The sequence below is a fragment of the Lissotriton vulgaris genome, unplaced genomic scaffold (genome assembly GCF_964263255.1).
Source record: "Lissotriton vulgaris unplaced genomic scaffold, aLisVul1.2 SCAFFOLD_2047, whole genome shotgun sequence".
NCBI lineage: Eukaryota > Metazoa > Chordata > Amphibia > Caudata > Salamandridae > Lissotriton > Lissotriton vulgaris.
In genome coordinates this window covers 138,434-161,549 of record NW_028247943.1, presented here as the reverse complement: position 1 = coordinate 161,549, position 23,116 = coordinate 138,434, and the positions used below count along the sequence as shown (strand labels likewise).

The following is a 23,116-nucleotide window of genomic DNA, read 5'->3' as shown; positions in this document are numbered from 1 at the left end:
TGCATGTAAGCTTAGGTCTCCCAATATTTGTGACATTATGAGTAAAAAGAAAGAATTACACAATTTAGGGCCAACAGCAGAAAATATGACTGATACTTTGAGCCTTCTGTACTCTAAAAATATCCAAGCATATCAAGCTCTTGGTGTGGGCAGGCTGAGTGTGGGTGAAGTGAGTCGTGACTATCAGAACCCATATAGCAGCCGTGGCCGCTGCTGCTGCAGGTAAGAGCGGTGGGACGGTGGGGCCCAGTGGGGAGGGGATTTCGACGGACGATGATGAGGCAAAATTAATTATTTATTTAATTTTCCCTCGTCATCGTCTGTCGAAATCCCTCCCCACCGGGCCCCACTGCTCTTACCTGCAGCGACCGTGGCTGCCATATAGCTGCAAGATGCGCTGGAGGTTGAAGGAACAGAACCTTGTCAACCTCCTATCACTTTTTTAGGTCTGGCTTAGAGACAGCTTTGGCTGTGTTACCATCTTTTTGTTTTTATAATTATCATAATTAAAATTCTGTGCACAGATATATACATCAAGGAGATTTCAGTCAGCCCTCTTCAACCATTGGTCTGTTGAAGTGTCTTTCACGTTTTACTCCTGCCCGCTTCAGCATACCGCATGGGGCAATGCGTCTGCCCACAAACAGTGGAAGGGAATTCTATTGTTTTATAATATCTATTTATTGTTTTTATATTGGTTCAACATCCATGTATCATACAGTATCAATCCAGTTTCCTGGAAAGCTATAGTACAACTCATTAATGAGTGCATGCTCTAGTTGTCCAGAGTTGAGGTCATATGTAGCTCTTATAACAAACCTATGGTTAACAACAAATTTGGAAAAAGAGAAAATAATAAGCGAAAAAAAGGACTCAAAACCATTATTTCTACACCAAAATGCGTGCACTCCTATGCAAATGACGCACAAACAAGTCCACCGCAAAACCTCATTTGAGCGTACTACCAACTGCCTTTGGAAAGCTATTTCACCATACTTTCAAACCCTTACCCTCTCACTCCAACCTCACCCTTTTACATTGTCAGCATCATATTCTCTCCTTGATGCCCACCCATTACCATCACATCCCTGCAGAAAATGATTTGCCTCAAATATTACTGCTATTGGGAACACCGTTGCTGCACTGCTAACCACCTCAGTACTACTGTCCTACACACCTATATGTCTCAGTGACATTCATCAAAGCGTTTAGGTTTTGACACAACTTTCTGAACTGAACTCATACCAATTTTCAACACAGCTGACTGACAGTGTGCACCATGTAATACTTTCAGGCCTGAGACCATCAAAGATCCTTTAAAGCATGTTTCTGCACTCTCAATTAACAGAGCTAGCACTCGCTTATGTGTCTAACTTCATCTCCACTGCTCACCACAATAGTCTGTCTTCCATACTCACACCCTTAGACCTGTCCTGTGCCTTTTAACACTATCATACTTCTCTTCTAACTAATCTAACTAGGCCTAAATGTACTACCACACATGGGTGTGCAGTCTGACTCTGAATTCTTTTAAACACTTGCTTGAATCTCAAGTAGCTCTGCACCCGCGCACTCACTGCGTGAATACCATGAGTCTGTGTGCTCTCCCCCCTCCTCTACTCACTTTGCATCACTTTCACAATGACAACTTCTCCTCGGGTGACTTCAAATGTCACCTTTTTACCAATGACACCCACATATTTGGGGTTCAATTCAACCCACACATAAGGAATAAGGATGGAGGCCTTCATCATAGGCTTAACAACCACACCATATTTTCTTACCAAGTCTCAGTAAGTCTGATTGCTGTACTAGTACTTCTGAATGGCCCACCAATACTGCCTGAGCACCACTAGAAAAGCTTGCAAACTATGCTACCCAAACTCAGTACAATGTTCCAACTCACACTCTCACCTCTACATACCATCACTGGGACTACCATGAAGTTCAGGGAATGTGGATAGTACCAGCATAGGCATTCAGATAAGTAAAAGTAAAGGCCTGGCCACTGAGTAACTCTTGGACATCTCAACTCAGAATCTAAGCTCCACGCCTTCGATCTATACCAAAATCACACGGTGCTGCTCAAGATTCCAGGCCTTCTGCCTTCTTGGGCGTAAACAATGGATTTCCCTTCAACCCGACCTTTGGGTCTTTCCCCTCTGCAAGATTCAAACTACCACTGAAAGAAAATGTGCTCCTTGAAGTGTTTGAATGATACATTATCCAACTCGATGCAAACCATGAACACCTCTGCTGGAAATATGTACAATTAATTTGTGTTCTTTCTGCTAGCCATTAGATTCATTTGACTGCTGTAAATATGTACACTTGATGCTTTTATATTCTTTCATCTAATAGATGCCGGTTTGTCTCTGCCAAGGGACTCGAACCTGTTCGTTCTCCTATGTTAAATGCCTTTGGGCAGATTTATGTTAACTGGCGCATCTCCAGGGATGCGCCAGTTAACGTGCGCCACAGTGCGCCACAGCTCCGCCACCCATGGTGCGCTGCATTTACAATGCGGCGCACCATGGTGCAAAAACGGCACAGATGCGTGACGCATCTGTGCCGGAAATGTGGCGCATTGCTGGAGTTGCGTCTCAAGCGCGACGCAGCTCCAGCAAGGCTCGGGGGTGCCCCATCTTCACTATGCTGCGTTAATTCTTAAGCCTGCTTCAAGCAGGCGCAGGGTTTTGACGCAGAATTGGCCTGAAAGTGACTGAGTGAAATCTTATAGATTTCACTCGGCCACTTTTAGGAGGCGTTCCTGCGCAGGAACGCCCCCCCCCCCACCCTGCCCAGGAACGCCTCCTTATGGCGCAGGGCTTTACAACGTGACGCATCTCCTAGATGCGTCACGTTGTAAATAGGGTGCATTGTTTGCGCCGCCGTTGCGTCAAATAAAGTGACGCAATTGCGGCGCAAAGAGGCGCAAGGGCATCATAAATCTGCCCCCTTATATCTGCCCCATGTGAACACCTCACTTGCTATGTTCAACATTTCTGATGGAAATGTTAGTGCTACCATTCATCGAACATTAAACATAATGTACATGGATTAATAGTAGCCATTGTTTTTGATCACTGTGACAGTTGTGGAAACAAGATTTGGTTATCAGTCATACGGATGCGTTAAATAGCCATCATTGTCCAAATATTGCTTTTTATGAAGTGCCTAGAACCTGCAGGTTCCAGTCACACCCAAATCGTGAGCCATCGGTAACGTGTTTTATAATAGTCTGTCTTCTTTTTAATGCTTTGTTTTGTGTGACACTGAGAACCCTGATGGGGTGAAGCACTGATTGATAAGTTGCTTCAGTCGTGGCTCCATAAATAAACCTGGGTTGGTAAATAGATGCACCATGATGTCTTCCTAAATTCAGAAACACAATTACCTGCTTTTCCGAAGGGCTCAGTGTGTTATTATGGTCTGTAAGGTTTTGCTTCTGTTTTTGTTCTGCAGTGTGGACCTTCCACAAGCTGTGAGATGGACTGTGATGTCAACAGTGAGGTAAGCATGTTGCTATCTGTCAGTCATAGTTTTATTATTTGCAATTATGTATTTTTCTGTCATTTCTCTACATCAAGTATTATACTTCATTTTGTAGGAGATTTTAAATTCTCTTCCTCATCCACAAGGTTATTATCACAGGTTCCCGCTTTCTGAATCCGCGTGCCTGTTTGGGTGCAGGTTGCTGGACAGAGGATAGGTCCATGGCAGTGCTTAATTTACAAAAATGATTAAATTAAACGAAAAATAGTAAATAGTAAATTAAGTTTCCCGAGATGTTCTAAGGGTCTCGCTCCCGGCACTGTCAAATGCTGGGGTTGCTGAATGCCATCACTGACTAGCCCTAATATCACCTTTTGCCTTTCATCTACCACCCTACCTACCCTTCTTTTCTTATTATCTGTCTTTTGTAGATTCGTTCAAATTTCTGCTTTCACACTTTGTCACTATATTTTTGTCTTTCTGTTTCTCCTTTTCTGCCTTTCTCTCTCTTGCTTTGGGACAAAGTCTGATCATGAAAAAAAGGTCCTGGTCCCAAAAATAAGTTCCTATGCCCACCACCTATAAAAATTTATCACTGATACATTGTCAAGCAACACTTTTCTTGCCTACTACCAATGTGACAATATATGATGCTGCCTATCTTGGGTAGTCTTTTTTTGTTTATTTACGCTACATTACTCAGGTAAATAAAATAATTAGATCCGATATTTGTAAAGCGTGAACAAATCACCCGGTGATGGTTTCAAGGCGCTGGGGTCCGTCTAAGTGAGCTATTGCCCATAGTCACATGATGCTGAGCTGAGCTGCCGCCGGCGATCGAACCGTGAGCCCCGCGCTCTGGAGTCATCTGCTCTGGCCACTGTGCAACACCTCTCCCTACGCAACAATCTGCAAACGCCAAGCTAGTATCAAACACATATATATCATACTAGTTAGGTGCGTGCTCAATTGTTACTACAGGGCATATTCCCCATTGACAGATACAGAGAGTGGGATATGGAACAATGAATGCTCCTAAAATGAAGGAAATAACACCAGTCAAATGTGCAATCAAAATGGTCTTTTATGACCGAGCTTCTATGAACCATTACTAAACCTGATTTGTACGTCGACATGAAAAAGGAAATGTAATCTACATCCAACATTGCAGACCGGAGACATCATAGAGCATTCTAATAAAAGTTATAGTTCAAGTTATGTAATAAGAGTTCAATTTAAGAAGATAACAGATGTATTACTGCATAAGTATATAATCTGTACAACAGATAGGTGGATGGATGGTACTGATACAAGAGAGAAAAAACGATTTCAATCGAGTTGCTTCGCTGAATGGGGAACACTAAGGTTTGCACTGTCAGACATTACCAGTGTCATACTTACTGTTGTGACAGAGAAAGGTCCCCTAAAGGGCTCCCAAGATCATGTACCCCCACCTATGTTCATCATAGAAAGCTGTACATGTTTGACCACTGCCTCAGCAAACTGAATAATCATGTTTTGTGTTGGACGCATTTGTGACACAAATTGAGACCCAACCCGGATTTCTTTGGTCTGGAGGGGCACACAATGAACAACCTCTCTAACAACTGGGACTTCGTTCAACTCGCCGGGATGTTAAAGACTGAGTGTGCTGGCAGCAAAACAGTTTATAGTGGCAATGCAGACCTTTAGTGCCTACTGGTCTCTTAGATCATTTTAAATTGGTCGGCCAGTTCCTGCAACCACGTTCTTTGCCTATCCATGTTGGGCATGAGTGTTGCATGTGTATACCTTTCTTTGTGTGTCGAGGATGCATGTATGGAGCATGGGAGACAGATTATACAATTCCCAGAATGTAAAGTTTCTTTTTCACTTCCAAGTAGTACCTAAGTTGGTGGACTGGAAGAGCCTATACAGCAGATGAGAACTGCATGGCTCCTCCAGGTATTCCAGGGATCCTTTGTAGTAGGACATACATTTGGGTGTGGAGGAGATGAGTCATGTGCCCCTTTGATGTTAGGAGATCTCTCTTGCCCTTTTCTGGCCCATTGTTCTGTTATGTTATGTTAAAATGCTTATATAGCGCAAACAGCTACCTACTCGGGTATTCTGGCCATTTAGCAACAGAAAAAGATTCTCCCAGCTTGGGTGATTCAAAACAGCCCCATATTTAGTTCTATGCAAAAAGTTGGCAAAAATGTGCCAGACCACAGGAGTTCTGGCAGATTGTTCCAAAGCTTAAGACAGAGGAAAGTAAAACAGTGACCTCTCATGTGAGGGGATTTACTCTTAGGGATAGTGCACAGGAGAAGTTGCTGGAATGCAGACAGCGGGTGGGCTGATGTGGTTTTATCGGACTATTGATATGGCGTGGGGCGCTTCCTGCCCTTGCCTCAGAGGCATAACACAAAGTCTTAATTTGGACACGTTTTTTAAACCCCTAGCCAGAGAAGCTTGCGGCAGAGAGATGTAACAGAGGCATGTTTTGGCAGTCAATAGATCAGCCTTGCGGCCACATTCTTTACCACCTGCATGCATTTCATACAGGCTTTGTCAGCCCCCAGGAGGAGGATGTTACCATAGTCCAGGCGAGATAGAATGAGAGCCTGGATGAGAGAATTTCCATAGCCATTTCAAAGTGTAAAGCTGGTTCCGGATTGCCACCTGCAGCTTCATCGAGAGCTTATTGTCTACCAAGAAGCCTAAGTTCTTGACTTTGGAAGCGGGTAGGGATATCACCCAGCACTGCTGGCCAATGCTGTGGTCAACTTTAATCAAACAAAAAGGGACACTTGTAACACTGCTTGACCTTTGGTTCAGTGTAAAATAAGGAAACCCTCAAAAAAGTCAATGTTCGATGGAATTGCTGTATATTTGTTTCATCAGCCCCACATTGACATTCCGGCAGTTATCATAGGGTTATTCCTATTTGTGTGAACTGCCCACCTCATCCAGAGGCACCTCCAGTCTCGAGTGTAGTGTCCAGAGACAAAAGGATTTCCCACAGAGAGGGTGAAAGAAAAAGTTAAGAAATGGAAAAAAACCTTTGTAGTTTTATTTCACGGCAGATCTCCATTGAATAAAATGGTAGGTATACTATTTAGAGGCCAAGTTACTGAACCATATAGTATTGCAAACAGGGTGTCGACATGTTTCAGCTCCTTGGGCCAAACGGTCTATGGAGCTTTCGTCAGGACTTACATACAAAAAATAGACATACAATTTACACAGAAAGTTCTACTCGCACTACTTGTGCGGTAATCCATCTCTTACAAAAAAAATTTTAATGGATAATTATGTACTCTTCGCAATCTAGGAGAGAAGTTAGAGATAGCTTATTAGCCAATTTACACAGACATTCTATTTTTCTGTGGGAGGGTACAAACTCATGGGTAATTTACTATAATTACACTTATCTGTCTGGAAGGAAATTAGGGCAGGGGGTCTGGCTACAGATGCTCTTTTACATTGTGATGGGGCTAGCAAGTTCAAAGTGTAAAGCTGGTTCCGGATACCTTTGCCACCTGCAGCTTCATCGAGAGCTTATTGTCTACCAAGAAGCCTAAGTTCTTGACTTTGGAAGCGGGTAGGGATATCACCCAGCACTGCTGGCCAATGCTGTGGTCCCCAGAAGGCTCGAGTTCTTTCAAAGGATCAACACCTATCTTTGTCCACCATTCAGTTTCAGCAAGGTATTCATCCATGAGGCAATTTGCACCCTACAGAAGTTCAAAGACACAGAGCTGCGGTCCTGAGTGGATGAAAATGAAACATGTCAACATATTAGAAAAAAAGGGTGAGACCCCAGTGCTCTACTTGCTTGACCAGGGGGCGCACATACATATTAAAAAGTGCTGGACTTAGAGCTGATCCCTGATGGACCCCAGAGGCCAAATCAGGATAAATGGATAAAGCGCTGCTTGAGGAAACCTTGAAGGAACAACCCTTCAGAAAGAAGGATAGCCAAGTCAAAGCCTTTCCCTTGATCCTCACTTGTGTTAGTCTCCCTATGAGCCTTTCTTGGAACACAGTATCTAAGGCGGCGCTGAGATCGAGTGGAATCAGTGCTGCTGTCTCACCCTCATCTAGGAGCTGCCTGAGACGTTCTGTGACTCCCAGGAGGGCGGACGTGGTACTGTGTCCTACTCTGAACCCTGATTCTTCATTGGAACAACTATCGCTCACAGAGTAACAAGTAGTTAGATGGGACAGCTTCCCTTTGTTTTACCCTTGTTCTGGGTCTCTTCCAAAGGGACCATCCAAGCTGCACCCCTCCTTCCTGCTAGCACCTTGCAACAAAGACGATGGCTGCACAAGTTTGAGAGGAATACGCAAAAGTAACAGAACTGCTCCAAATCAGTCACAGTGCTGACAATTGGAATACACAATTATTGTCATTTTAGTACAAAGATGAAACAGAAACTTCTAGCCTGAGTGACAAGATTTTATTAGCGACACCATTGGTGCAGCACATATTGGAGTTGCAAATCTTCAATTTATTTATGATTATTTATGTGCAGGAAGGTGTCCTTTCCTGCACATAAACAATCATTCATGGTGATTTGCTGTTTCTATATATGCTGCACAATACGGCACACATAGAAACAGCAAAAACGAGGACAACTTAATAATATCTCCTCGTTTTGCCATGTTAGGACCAGGTTTTATTTGGTCTTAATTTTAGCGCTGCCTAATATCTACGCCACACTTGTAAATTAAGGGGAAATCTCAAAAATCAATGGGTGTTGCAGGGAAACGCCCGCCCTTTCAGGCTAAGTGCTGCGTGAAAAGGAGACTTATTCACAAGGCGGCGTTAAGCCACTTTATGTGGCTTACCGCTGCCTTGTAAATAAGGTGAAGGGTTTATCGCAATAGGAACATCATAAAAAGTGACTGGATCTGGAAATTTTTGCTGGCAGCACTCCTGTGCGTCAGTTGGTGGCGTCCTGCGGCTCCGCCGCTGGCATCGTAAGCGCCGAGATGACATCACAGAGACTACTTAGGTGCCACCCATATGCGCTGACGTCAGTTCTTTCTTTTTCCGCACCAGTAAGCTCAGATCCGGATAGAGCACATACCTCAGTCACTTTTTGACTAATCTTTTGAGACTTTTGTCTCCCTTTTTTTCTCCTTGTGCACATAGACCCCATGATGTTTGTTTCTACTGCCTGAGGACCGACCACGACTCCCAGGCCCGTCAGGGATGTCAGGCTATGGCCCGAAGGCCTTTAGGGGGAAGCGCAGGAAGCTACTGGAGGTCCATCACTCGCCCCGGTGCCACTCCAAGTCCAGGGACCGTTCCTGGAACTGCAGTCATCGCTCCTCGGGCTCCAAGTCTTCACCCTCAGATTCCGGTAAGCAACGGCATAAAAAAAAGTCGAAGAAGCTTGTTCGCTCTCCGATGTCCCCCCGTCCGTCCTCGAATGTGGACGAGGGGGACAGGGGTTCTGGCCCTGCGGCTCCCTTGGAGCCTGGGAGTCCCGCGGTCTACCCACCTTTCCTAGGTCCGTCGGCGACTCCTGAACAGGTGCAAGAGTTTCTTGGCACCATGGACTGCTTTTACAGGCCTCGGGCTCCCACCGGTGCGACTTCAGGCCCGTGGTCCCTTGTCCAGATCCTGTTGGCCCCTCTGCGCCGCCGGTGGATCCAGCTTTGGCGCCACAGGATCCTATGCTGTTGACTCTGGCCCCGGGGTATGACACTGCCGGCTCCGGCCCAAGCGCCGCCCTCTACTCCGCCGAGGGCGCTGCAGTGGGTGCTGTTGCCCCGGTTCCAGGACCATTTCATTCCTGCCTGGGATCCGCATTGGGAGATAGCACCAGCCCGGCCGGCGCCATTCACGGCGCCGTTTCCGGCGCTGTTTGTTCCTCCTCTGCCTCCGCCACCGTAGCTGGCTCCTCCGGCAATGGAGGTGGAGGCTGATTGGGAGGGGTCTGAGGACCCTCTTGCCCATCAGTGTGACTTTGAGCAAGACTGGGTGGACAATCTGGAGGGCGCAGGCGACCTCGATGTCTCTTCTAACCCGGGGTTTGCCTCTCTTCCACCAACGATGGAGGAGGGCACTTCCTACACAATCGTGCTCCGTCGGGCTGCTGAGGTCCTCAACCAAGACCTTCCTCCGGCAATGGAGGTGGAGGCTGATTGGGAGGGGTCTGAGGACCCTCTTGCCCATCAGTGTGACTTTGAGCAAGACTGGGTGGACAATCTGGAGGGCGCAGGCGACCTCGATGTCTCTTCTAACCCGGGGTTTGCCTCTCTTCCACCAACGATGGAGGAGGGCACTTCCTACACAATCGTGCTCCGTCGGGCTGCTGAGGTCCTCAACCAAGACCTTCCTACGGGGACCCTCAAGACTAACCTCCTCATCGAGGTGCTCCAGACGGTGCACAGACATAATATCGACTCCAAAATATCGTTTGGACAGAATATCGAGTTTTAAATATCGTTTGGACAAAATATCGACTAGACAGAATATCGACAGCCAAAATATCGTTTTTAAGGTAAGTGAAGTAATATCGACTGTAAATAATATAGACAGTGAAAATATCCAAGTATATAATGTAGATAGTAAAAAATATAGTTTTTAAAATAATATTTAATTATTTATAGTGTTTTTATGTTATAATATGTGTGAAAAGTGTCATTTAATTTTATAATTATTTTTAATTAATGATTTTTTTAATTATTGTGTAATTTTATTCTGTAGCGGGTTGTGGGTTTATAGGGGAATAGGGTGGGAAGTAATTTAATTATAATTAATTAAATATGTAAATTCATTAATTGGTAGTAATATTTAATTAATTGGTAATTAAATAATATATGTTAATTATTTAAAATTTAATTGGTAATTAATTTAATTTAATTGATTAATTTCTAATTATGTAAATTAAAATAATGTATTTTCTGTAGCGGGTTGTGGGTTTATAGGGGAATAGGGTGGGAAGTAATTTAATTATAAAATAATTAAATATGTAAATTTATTAATTGGTAGTAATAATTAATTAATTGGTAATTAAATAATATATGGTATTTAATTAAAATGTAATTGGTAATTAATTTAATTTAATTGATTAATTGCTAATTATGTTAAATTAAAGGGGTATTTTTAGGGTTCAGGGTCAGTTTTTAGTTTTTAAGTAAAGGGGTATTTTTAGGGTTCAGGGTCAGTTTTTAGTTTTTGGGTAAAGGGGTATTTTTAGGGTTCAGGGTCAGTTTTCAGTTTTTGGGTAAAGGGGTATTTTTAGGGTTCAGGGTCAGTTTTTAGTTTTTGGGTAAAGGGGTATTTTTAGGGTTCAGGGTCAGTTTTCAGTTTTTGGGTAAAGGGGTATTTTTAGGTTTCAGGGTCAGTTTTTAGTTTTTGGGTAAAGGGGTATTTTTAGGGTTCAGGGTCAGTTTTTAGTTTTTGGGTAAAGGGGTATTTTTAGGGTTCAGGGTCAGTTTTTAGTTTTTGGGTAAAGGGGTATTTTTAGGGTTCAGGGTCAGTTTTTAGTTTTTGGGTAAAGGGGTATTTTTAGGGTTCAGGGTCAGTTTTTAGTTTTTGGGTAAAGGGGTATTTTTAGGGTTCAGGGTCAGTTTTTAGGTTTTGGGTAAAGGGGTATTTTTAGGGTTCAGGGTCAGTTTTCAGTTTTTGGGTAAAGGGGTATTTTTAGGGTTCAGGGTCAGTTTTTAGTTTTTGGGTAAAGGGGTATTTTTAGGGTTCAGGGTCAGTTTTCAGTTTTTGGGTAAAGGGGTATTTTTAGGGTTCAGGGTCAGTTTTTAGTTTTTGGGTAAAGGGGTATTTTTAGGGTTCAGGGTCATTTTTGGGTTTTTGGGGTACATATACAATATTGCCTATTATTTAATTAAATTTTGTTACTATATATATATGTTTTAAGAAATATGATTAAAAAAATATTTTTTTTTACTTTCATTAATTATTTAATTATTAAAAGTTATTTTAAGTATTGTTAATTATATTTTAGTAATTTAATTTTTATATTAATGTAATTAAACATTGTTTTTAGTAAAGTCGATATTTTTTACAACGATATTTTTGTAAACGATATTTTGTACTCGATATTTTTGTACTTACCTGTTTGTACATACAAACTCGATATTTTGGTTGTAGATATTTTTTCCTCGATATTTTGGGTAGTCGATATTTTGGTAGTCGATATTATTTCAGTGATCCGCTCCAGACAACGTCTACCTCGTCGGAGCAGCTGCTTCCCTTCAATGAGGCCCTCACCGACGTCCTGTCGGTTACTTGGTTGCTGCCGGCCACAGGGGCCCCTGTGGATAAGAATGTCACCAGGCATCACCGCCCAGCGCCTGGTGACCCTACCTTCCTCACCACCCATCTGACGCCTGAGAGTCTGGTTATCCAAGCCTCAACACCGCAGAGTGCTTTTCCTTATCACGGCTCTGCCGGATAAGGACTCTAAGAAGCTGGAACAGTCCGGTGAGCGGTTGTAACCTCAGTCAGCTTGGGGCTGTGGTCGGTGAACACCACCTGCTTATTAGGCCGCTATTTCCATGCTGTGTGGGATACCGTGGCTCTGGTATTGCCTCAGTGTCCTGACAAAGCTCAGGCTGTTCTTTCACAAGTGGTTGCTGAGGGTAAGAATGCGGCTAAGTTCGTCATTGGGTGTGGTTTGGACACCGCTGACTAGTTCGGCAGGGAAACTTCTATGACTGTGGCGCTGTGTTGTCACGCCTGGTTGTGTTCTACTGGGTTCTCGCCCGATGTCCAGAATGTGCTCATGGACATGCCCTATGATGGCACTCGCCTGTTTGGCGATAAGGCCTAAAGTGCACTGGAGTATTTTAAGTACAAACGGGCCACGGCCAAGTCCTTGGGTTTGTCTACAAAGAGCCCGGCCTCTCCTGGTTTTTGTTCCTTTCGTGGACACAGCAGGGGCGCTCAAACACGTTCCTTCAGCAAGCCTGCGCAGAAACAGCCTCAGCTGGGCCGCGGATGCGACTTCCACAGGGCCGAGTCTGGGAATCAGCATGGGGGTCAGCCCACTTCCGCCCCTGCTGGTTCTACCTCCAAACCTTCCTAATCCAAGCTTTGTGGAGCACCCCACGCAGGTGGGTGGCAGGATCCGCCATCACCTCCCCCACTGGCGCAATATTACATTGGACAAGTGAGTGTCGCATATCATCCGCAGGGGTTATTACCTTCCCTTTCAGTCCTTTCCTCCAGCCATGCCACCTCAGTGCCACCGCATGTCGGGGGATCACTTGGTGCTTCTCCAGCAGGAAGTCATGGCCCTCTTGGCCAAGGGGGCCATCGAGTGCGTTCCTGGGCCAGAAGTAGGACGCGGTTGTTATTCATACTACTTTCTGATCTCCAAGAACGACAAGCGGGCTTGTGTCCCATCTTGGACCTCAGGAATGTCAATTGCTTTCTCCGGAAGGAGAAGTTCAAGATGTTATCTCTGGCTCAGGTCTTGGCTGCCCTCGACCCTGGAGACTCGATGGTAGCGTTGGACTTGCAGGACGCATATTTTCACATCCCCGTCCTGCCGGCCCACCGGCGTTGCCTGCGGTTCATGGTAGGCTAGGAGCATTTTCAGTTTGCCGTGCTCCCCTTCGGTCTTTCCAGTGCCCCTCGGATGTTCACAAAAGTGATGGTGGTGGTCGCAGCTCACCTGCGCAGGTCAGGGGTAGCAGTCTTCCCCCACCTCGACGACTGGTTGTTGAAGGCAGGCTCGCCCCAGGCAGTTCTCACCCACCTCTAGACTACGGCCGACATTCTGCATCTGCTGGGGTTTTCCATCAAAGTGCCAAAGTCAAACCTGAGTCTAAGAAGCTCCCCTTCATTGGAGCGGTTCTGGATTCGACACGGTTTCGGGTTTACCCTCGCGAGCAGCGAGTAAGGGATAGTCAGGCCATGATTCCGATCTTTCAGCCTATATCCCTGTTCTTTGGTCAGTATGACCCTCCAGCTCCTGGGCCTGATGGCCTCCTGCATCCTGCTAGTGTAACATGCCAGATGGCATATGCGGGCTCTGCAGTGGGACCTGAAGTTCCAGTGGGCACAGCATCAGGGCAACCTGTCCGATCATGTCCAGATCTCAGATGGCACTGCACGTCAATTGCAGTGGTGGCTCACGAATCCCAATTACAGGGGTGGGGAGACCACTTGGGAGAGGCGGAGATCAGAGGCCTCTTGTCCATATCAATCTTTTGGAGCTTCGGGCGATCCGACTTGCACAGAAGGTGTTCCTTCCCTCTGTCTGGGCAAGTGTGGTGCAGGTGTTCACAGACAACACCAACGCCATGTGGTATTGCAACAAACAGGGCGAGGTGGGGTCATAGACCCCATGTCAGGAGGCTCCGCGCCTCTGGACATGGCTGGAACATCAAGGCATTACCTTGGTGGTTCAACACCTGGCAGGTTCTCTGAACACCAGGTCGGATGAACTCAACCGCCGGTGCTTGATGGATCACGAATGGCAACTGCACTCGGATGTGACACAAGGTCTCAATCTGCAGTGGGGAGAGCCCTGGTTAGATCTATTCGCCATCGAAGAGAACGTGCAATGTCATCAGTTCTGCGCTTTGGAATTTCCAATCGGCACTCGCTCTGCGACGCTTTTCGGCGCAAGTGGAGCTGTGGTCTGTTGTATGCCTTTCTGCTTATACCACTTCTGCCCAGAGTGCTGAAGAAGATTCGGCGCGACCGGGCCCAAGTCATCCTTGTGGCTCCGGATTGGGCACAAAGATATTGGTATCCCAAGCTACTCAGCATAGCGATTGATCCCCCGATCTGGCTGCCTCTTAGGGAGGATCATCTGTCGCAGCAGCAGGGGACGGTCCTCCACCCGAACCTGTCCAGTCTCCACCTCGATGCGTGGAGATTGAACAGCGACAGTTGACAGCTTTCAATCTTTCTCCCGAAGTCTGTGATGCCATTCAGGCAGCTAGGCGTCCCTCCATGAAAACGTTATACGCCTGCAGGAGGAACAAGTTTTTGGCATGGTGCACAGCCAAGTTTGTGGATCCCCTTTCTGCTCGTCTTTCTGAAATCCTTCTATTCCTTCTTTCCTTGGCAAAGCAGGGCTCTGCTCTGGGCACTATCAAAGAGTATCTTTCTGCCATCTCCGCCTTTCTACGGCTCCCAGATCAGCCTTCTATTTTTAAGTCCCCGGTTGTTAACCGTTTTCTGAAAGGCATTACACACACTTTTCCTCCTGTGCCATTCATCATGCCTCAATGGGACTTAAACCTTGTCTTGACGTATCTGATGTGTGCTCCCTTTGAGCCCCTTCATAACTGTCCTCTGCGTCTTCCCACCTTGAAGACTGCTTTCCTGGTTGCTATCACCTCTGCCAGAAGAGTGAGTGAGTGAGCTCTAGGCTCTTTCTTCTAAACCTCCTTTCCTTTCTGTTCATCCGGACAAGGTGGTTCTAAGGACCCGTCCTTCTTTCTTGCCGAAGGTTGTCACGCCCTTCCACATCGGGCAGACCATTACCTTGCCCACCTTCTGTCCGCCGCTGCATCCTTCAGAGAGGAAGAGAGGCTCCACCTTCTGGACCCAAAACGTGCGCTCTCCTTCTACCTGAGCCACACACAACAGTTCCGGGTGGATGACCAGCTCTTTGTTGGCTACGTGGGCGCCAATAAAGCTCGGGCCCTGCACAAAAGGACCATCTCTTGGTGGGTCGTTCTCTGCATCAAGGCCTGTTACTCGTTGGCTAAGAAGGAGCCTCCTGTGGGCTGCGTGCCCATTCCACCAGGGCAACAGCAGCCACTACTGCCTTGGGACGCAGCATTTCCTTGCAGGATATTTGTCAGGCAGCTACGTGGTCCCCACTGCACACGTTTACCAAGCATTACTGCCTTGACAGTCAAGGCCAGAGAGACGGCTTGATTGGCCATTCTGTTATCCGTGACTTTCTGGTGTAATCTTATTCGCAGACCCACCACCAGGGTTGGTATTGCTGGAGTATCTATTCTAAGGTAAGGAATCAATCACTAACGTGTCTCTATCAGATGCACAAGTTACTACTTGTGTAACAATATATCTGTAAGAGACATTAGTTAGTGATAGGGGCGGTATAGATTGCTTACCACCCCACCTATCCTCCCCGTTCCGCGAACTGATTACTAGGATTAAGGACATGCCTTTCAGGGCCCTAGTTTCATGGCACCAGTGGTAAGTTTCTTGCATGTCTCTGTATTCCTGGCTCGGAAAGTCATGTACAGAACTAACGTCAGGGCGCATGGGTGGCACCTAAGTAGTCTCCGTGACATCATCTTGGTGCTTACTACGCCATAGATGGATGCAGAGCCGCAGGACGCCACCTACTGACGTGCAGGGGTACTGCTAGCAAATCTTTCGGGATCCAGTCTGACGCCTGGGGATGTTCTAAGGTAAGGGATCTATCACTAACTAATGTCTCTTACAGATATATCATTACACAAGTAGTAACTTGTGCTTTAATTTGTACAATTGTGCCAACCCAAAGTTTTTCATGTTGTCTAACTGAAAGTTCTTACAGTTGTTTTTGATTGTATTTTTGCGCACTGCCTCTCAATTTCCATATATTTGAGTTTCTTTATTGTTATTGATTTTCTTGACAATAAAAAATATAAACTGAGGTTTCTAACATTACTGTGCACGTGATTGAGAAACTGTGACACCAGACAAAGTAGTGGCTTTCAAACTGGACAGCGATCTTTAATTTTACTAATTTCTTTAGCCATTACCAGCGTCAATACAATGCTGCTCTATAGATATTATTTCCATTCCATACAACAATGAATACTATTTTTTAATAATATAGTACATGGCGGTGAGTTAAGTTAGTAACCGTCACCTAGAAACATAGATAATTCATCTTGTGTAGAAAAAATAGTGGAGATTCCGGGGATCGATCCTGGAGCCTCATGCAAGCAAAGCTTGCGCTCTACAACTAAGCTACATCCCCTTTCATAAATACTCGGTACCAGAAGCAGATTATCTGTCTCACCCACACCTTCCTCTGTGAGTATGGTGGGGCAGATTGTCACTAATTGTGTCCTCACAGAGCCCCCTCACTGCTAACAGCATTCCCACTGCACGTTCTCTCTTTTTCATTGCGACACATTAAAAGGGGTGAAGCGTGTTGGAAGGCACCTGGAAGACATTCAGTGCCCACACTCACTCTTCTTTTACATGCGCACAGGATCATGAGGTCAGGCAGCCTGAAAGAGTGGAGCTGAAAACGCCAGCTGTGACACAGCGATTGTGAGAGGGGCTGGAAGAGAAGCCACAGTTCATGTATGTCCTTTAAAAAGAAACATGGCCATAACTTGGATCTCCAGAGACAGGATAAGAGTTAAACAGGAGATGAAAAGAGTGCTGTCAGTAAAGGGGCCAGTAGCCGTGTAAGGACACAAATGAAGACATCCTCGTCATTAAGGAGGGACTAACAAGCCTACAACCAATTGGAGGATAGCATTTAAGAGTCAAGCCAATGAAAAAGATGGGGGCAGAGAGATGGAACGGAGCTTCCTCAAAGCTTCCAGCTATAGTGTATACTGCATGCCTTGCAAAGCGATGGCCGCGCATTTGCGCTGCATCCCTAAGCGAGCCCTAAAAATGGGGACTATTTCCTAAATCTTTCACTATGCCCATAGACTGACAGACTCACCTTTTCCAACCATTTCTTCCGGTCCACAAACATGGGCAAAAGAGAATTTACCTCTTGCCTACTGGACATTCGGCCAATATGTTTGCCACACAGCTGTGAAGGTTCTGGAGTATGGAAGAAAGACAGGTGTCTTAGGTAGATTGAAGACTATTCTGGCTGCCGAGTTTTTTTAAGGTTTGCTTGGGAAGTGCTAGCCAATAAGGAATCAGTCCAGTTTATTTTCGAGACAATTGTTGCTGTAGGAACTGTACTTAAAGTGGGGTATCTTCTCCATCGCATGTTAAATGACCCCGAGATGATATCACCAGGAATTAAAATATATTGTAGGAGGTGATAATTTAGTCATTTAGTTCTCTGTGCACTTGTTTGATATGTTTCTACAGGCACTATTTTTTATTAAGCTATTTTGAGTAACCTATTATTGTTCCAGAACATAAAAATTGTAAAGATTTGAGATTTGTTAATAAGATCTGGTTGTCAAATAAGATGGGTTTATAGGCTCAGTTCTATCAAAAAGGTTCACCCCAATATCACTTAATGATTAAAAAAAATGCTTTTAGGGTAATGTGGTCGGCACACTGTCTTACACTGCCACACTCCATCTCTCTCAATCTCTGTCACTCTCACGGTTTGTGATTATCTTTTGCAGGATCTTCTCTGTTTCCTCATCGATGATGGTGGTTTCCTGGTGCTGTCCAACCAGCTTCGACACTGGAATATGGTAATTTACAGGAAGGCACAGGGTGGGAGTTTGGCTGGCTAAATGTGGAAGAGTGGTGCAAAGGGGAGTGTCCTTTCTCCTTACTAGATTGCACTTGGATGAGTGAATGATGTCATGATGATGTTCCAAAAGGTGGAAACTCTACAAAGTGCACCATAGAAATCCAAAGGTACTTGGCTGCAGGATCTACAGCACTGTAAGAGATGCATATGTAGGTTTATTTGTGCCACTTGAACACTCTTAGTCTGCGTTTCTTTTTCCTGCACCTGATATGTGGGTTTTGACTCGACCACAACTCTGTCTTCTGTATTGCCTGCAATACAGTTGTTCAAGTCATTAGAAGAAGAGAGAAAGGCCCTCTTCATTTCATACTATTATCAGAGTCCCTGTAGCTAGGGCTCTCACATTCTGTGTTCCTTCTGAACCTTCTGCGCGAGATGGAAGAGTTAACAATTACAGCCCTAGAAGAGATTTGTGTTTTCTTCAACACCCCTAGTGATGGCTTAGTGTGCTAAATGGTCCATTCTGACATCTGCTGTGATGTCGGAAGATAAGAGTTTGGGTAAGGTTAACTTAGTATCCATACTTTCGAATTTATTGAAGTGAATGCCATTAAATTAAGTTATAGTAACATCTGCTATTTAAAGTGCTTAGAAAAGACAGAATTGGGTGTGAAGTGCTGCATAAAACATGTTTATATTAATATAATCTTATGGTAGCAGTACCACCCAATCTTGGTCTGTCCCACTGTGCACTGGCTATGAGTGCTAAATAATCTGCCAAATTCAACTTGAAAAAGTCTTATACTCTTCTTTATTTTTTCTTTTATTTCATTGTTCGTCCACTTTGTTACTTTCACACATGTATTCTTTTCCTTCTTTTGTTTTCAAAGTTATTCGCTTTCAAGACTTCATAGCCCATAATGCATTGTAATCCATTTGTTAACATGTATCACAATTCTCCCAATGCATTTCGGCACGAATGTGCCTTCATCAGGGGATTACCTAGACAAAAAGCGCATAGCGCATTTACGAGCGGTATTTCACTAGCATGTTATATCTGCGTTCACTCATACTAAACACACAAGGTGGCGGTATATAATTCGACAAAGTTTCCCATAGGGTTGACACCAGTTTATTTATTTTTGTCTTGGTAACCCCCTGATGAAGGCACGTTCATGCCGAAATGCATTGGGAGAATTGTGATTAGCAAAACACCCCCGAGTAGGGAGTGAATTACTGGAGCACGGTAGAAATTTTGAATGTGGATTACACTAAGTGGTACACGATCCATCCTCACAAGTTTATAGTAATATAATCTCATCCTCAAAAAAGATTGTGTCTGGACTTCCTAGGAGTTATCATTGCCTTCTTACTTTTCAACTTTTTCTTGTATGTAGCTTAAACCCAGGTCAGCTCTGACTGAAATATGCTATTGCTTCAGGGCAGTCCTATTCGAGAAACAACTATATAAGATTGTGTGTAACTTTCTAAAAAAATGAGATGCTGGATTCAAATGCTGCATATGTCAGTACACTCCACGGCACTTCTTAACATAGGGGACCAAAGCAAGCCGTGTAAAAAGTGTGAAACCGCAGATTAAAATTTTCTCCTCATGCAAATGCCATTGCCAAAGAAGATAACTTTCACCACAGGATGCTTAGAGAGGTACTTATGATCAGTGCTGAAAAGATGGGGTACTTTATCTGGCAGCTATTAGTAAGTAAGACCCCAGTACATTTTGCCAACATCAGGACATATTCAAGAATCCCCTCGCTTTGCATGCTTTGTGTTTAGAGTATCAACCTAGAGAGGTGACATGAAGAAAGTCTGTTAATTTCAGTTACAGCTATCCCCAAAACAAACGCCTTGCCTAAAAGTCATTTTAAAGCTTTAGCCTGCCTGGGAGACTGCTGAAGCCTAAAACCTTGATTCAATGACACACCAAAATAAAAGCAGTAACAAATTCAGCTATGTAAATAAAATACAAATCTGTCACCAGCATAATTCAGGCTGTAGTTTGCAGCAGGAGCATCAATCTTCTATGTCAAATCTTTGATTGGACTGCACACAGATCTTTCCAGCCTTAACCATCAGATGCATTTTACTGCTATTATACCCTGGAACCTCATAGATACATAAGGATCTCTTCAGTAGGTGCCTTAACTCCTTAGTACATTTCAAAATGCAGTCTTAGATCACTTTAACCAGCCATGTGTCCTTTTGGCAGTTTCATTTTTCCTTTGGCAATTTCTTTGGGGGCCCAGTTTTTAAGAATTAATCTATAAGTTGATTGTAAGTCTACGCCCCTGGTGACCCTTTCTGGCAGGGCTTGACTCGCAATTTGGCTAGCATCCTGTTATATTCTTTTTTCCCTTTTTAGCACTTATTGTGATCCCAGACTTATGTCAATGGGTAAAATTCATCAGAACCTTGGTGCTATTGAAACTGAAGTACCCCAAGATTGATTATACTGAGTAAGCATGGGCGAATTTTGTGAATCTAGCGCTCGCAAATTTGCGTATTTGCGAACTCGCAATCCGCAAAATCCGCAAATTCTCGCGAATTTGCGGATTTTTTTGGTTTTATAGTGTTCGCAAGGATTTTTGCCAGTTCGCGAGGATTTTGTACCAGTTCGTGATCGCGAACTTACTTGTCGGCACGCAACGGTCGCGACTATGTTGTTTCTACGTCTGGTTCATCATCACAGGTTCACAGCACCCTCTGTTTCAACACTGCCACCCTCTGTTTCACCCATGCCACCCTCTGATACATCATTGCCACCCTCTGGTTCATCATCATCACTGTAGATTATGGGGGGAAAAAGCAAGCACACCTGCCCTGCTTCAACTGACATGAATTAATTTGGGGTTGATTTATTAATGTGTCACTGTTTTAAAATTCCAGTCTGGCACCTGCTTCGTTATCTGTAATTTGCTTTCTGTTGCAGTGCAATTTTTTTTCCAGGACCTTTGTGGCCTACTTGTAGCTATTCTATGATCCGCTGTGAGGGTCAGAGCAGGGTCATACAATTGTTGCAACTAGCAACTGAACTCTGGAGGGGCCCCAGTCAGGAAGCACTACAGGGAATGGTTACTAATGATGAATTTGAACTTTTGCACCTGCTGAGTGCTTTCAGTTTAGCAAAACTCGTTTTTCTGCAGACCAGCAAATGTAATGCCCCAAACAAACTTACTTGTGAATGTTGATTTCTAATCCAAAAGTGATCCAAAGAAAGTCAAAAGGCCTCAAATCCAAAAAAGTGCAGGCAAATGTCAACCTATTTCTGATAAAAATCATCATTTTCAGAAGGTCTATGCTGCTTGCTAGTGGATTTCTTGTGCAGAATTGCAAATTTTGTAATTTCGCGAGTGCGAGATTGTTGCTGCCCGCCGCACCTGCATGTTCGCAATCGCGAACTTACCCCGTGCCCCGCAAAATTGTATCACCAAGAAAAAAAAATCCGCTGCGTGCGAATTGCGGATTTTCGGTAAATTCGCGAGCGTTCGCGGATCGCGAATTCACCGAAAATCTGCAAAATCCGCCAGCGGAACGGATTTTCCGCCCATGCTTAATACTGAGCTACCTATGGAGGAGCGGCTGATGCTGCTCAGGATACAGAATGAAATGTACTGTGTTTCCTGGGTTTTCCTGATTTTTAAGGAATTTGAGCATCAAACACCCACAACAAATTAAGTTCAAGCTGTGGTGCAATTTGCACAAAGCTTGGGAGGGAACATATTCTCTCTGTAGCCCTAGTGCTACCTTGCAAGACATCCAGAAAACTCCAGTTTGTAACCTCTTGACAGCAGCCTCGCCAAAAACAGACTGACCAAACATGGAGGAAGACCATTCAGAGTGTAATTGTATTTCCTACGGAAATCACTGGAGGCTAGCCCAAGCACTGTATTCCTCACAGCCCCCAAAGTTTTTAGCAAAGAGCGGAGGCTTCAGTACTCAGGCAAACTAGCACGTGGCTATCAGTGGTGCTGCAGGTACAGTTGTACCAGTGCCCTGAGAAATGATAGGGCCAACTGAACCCCCTTTACTGCTATATTTTATGCGGCGCTAACCTGACGAGCCTGGGAATGGACCAAATCCCCAAGGCTCCATAATTTCTGCCGTACCTTTCTTCCCACGCCAGGAGGGGCATAAAGGCAGTCTCAAGGCAATGCTGCACGGGACGCTAACCTGACGAGCCGGGGCACAACCACAGCTTCCAGGCTCCACCGCTTCTGCCGCATCACTCTTGCCGCGCCTGGAGGTGCATAAAGGCAGTCTCAAAGCCTGCTGTGCGGGAAACATGCAGGACGTGCCCGGGCAGAGCCCAGGTCAAGGACGGGCCTGTCCGTGCCCATCATAGCCCGGAAGAGGCAGGGCTGGGCCACCCCCTGGAAACTTTACACCAAAGGACTGAGCCCTGACATCCACACTAATAAAGGTTCTGTTTTTAGCCCGCGCATCCTCGAAATTAATATGATAATTCCCCCTAAAGGCTATCTGTTGGTTGGCTTCTTCTCTCCTCTTTTGCTAACTTGATCTGTAATGGGGAAGCAGAAAGTTTCTGAGGGTGGCCTAGGAGAAGCCCACAAGAAGAAAGCGAAAAAGAAAGTTCAGATCCTAAATAAGGTCGCTGAGGCTGGTGTACTGGAGCATATAGATAGTCTATTATCTGAATGTGAGGAACTCCTTGACCCACCCCCAATGATTACTTATTAAACCTTAATAATGCACAGGTATCCAGAAGCCCCACACATCTAGGGTGCAAACCATCCATGTTAAAAAGGGTAGCTAGCAAGAATCAGCCAACAGAAGCCCCAAGTGCACCACCTAAGAGTCCCACAAATGGGTTTAACACAGTGCCAGTGATCCTGGCTGATTTAGCTGATTTCCCCCGTAGTAACAGATCTTCCCCACTCCTAGACCACTCTGGTCCACTAGACACTCCTATCAGATCAGGGAGTCAGGCGTGCAGGAAGGGTGAAGAGGCTAGCACATATAACACAATAATTATCCAATCATCAGTGCATACAGCTTGAAATCCATTGTATGGATATCATCAGCAGTGCCAGGCATCCAAACCATACTAACGTCTTTCCTACCAAGGAACCCTCCCACAGATCACTTACATTGCAGATAACAGACCTGGTGCCGGAAATCAGAGCTCTTAAAGTAACTATCAGCAGCCTCTCTGACTCCTTAAGCAAGGTACTCTTAAATGTGCAACAAGTGAAAAAGCTTCTGGGAGAACACACAGCTAATGCTCATGGGACAGA

General features: G+C 44.9%; 1 protein-coding gene across 1 annotated transcript in view; it reads left to right on the top strand.

Moving 5' to 3' along the window:
* The window catches only part of CACNA2D2 (calcium voltage-gated channel auxiliary subunit alpha2delta 2), a gene marked incomplete at its 5' end in the record, with an annotated part of 448,456 nt that overhangs the window by 296,303 nt on the left and 129,037 nt on the right, over window positions 1-23,116 (top strand). Inside the window, 2 exons of the mRNA XM_086949852.1 lie at window positions 3,466-3,513; window positions 17,770-17,841. Of these exons, the coding sequence (XP_086805978.1) occupies window positions 3,466-3,513; window positions 17,770-17,841 (120 nt within the window). The remainder of the gene's footprint in view (window positions 1-3,465; window positions 3,514-17,769; window positions 17,842-23,116) is intronic.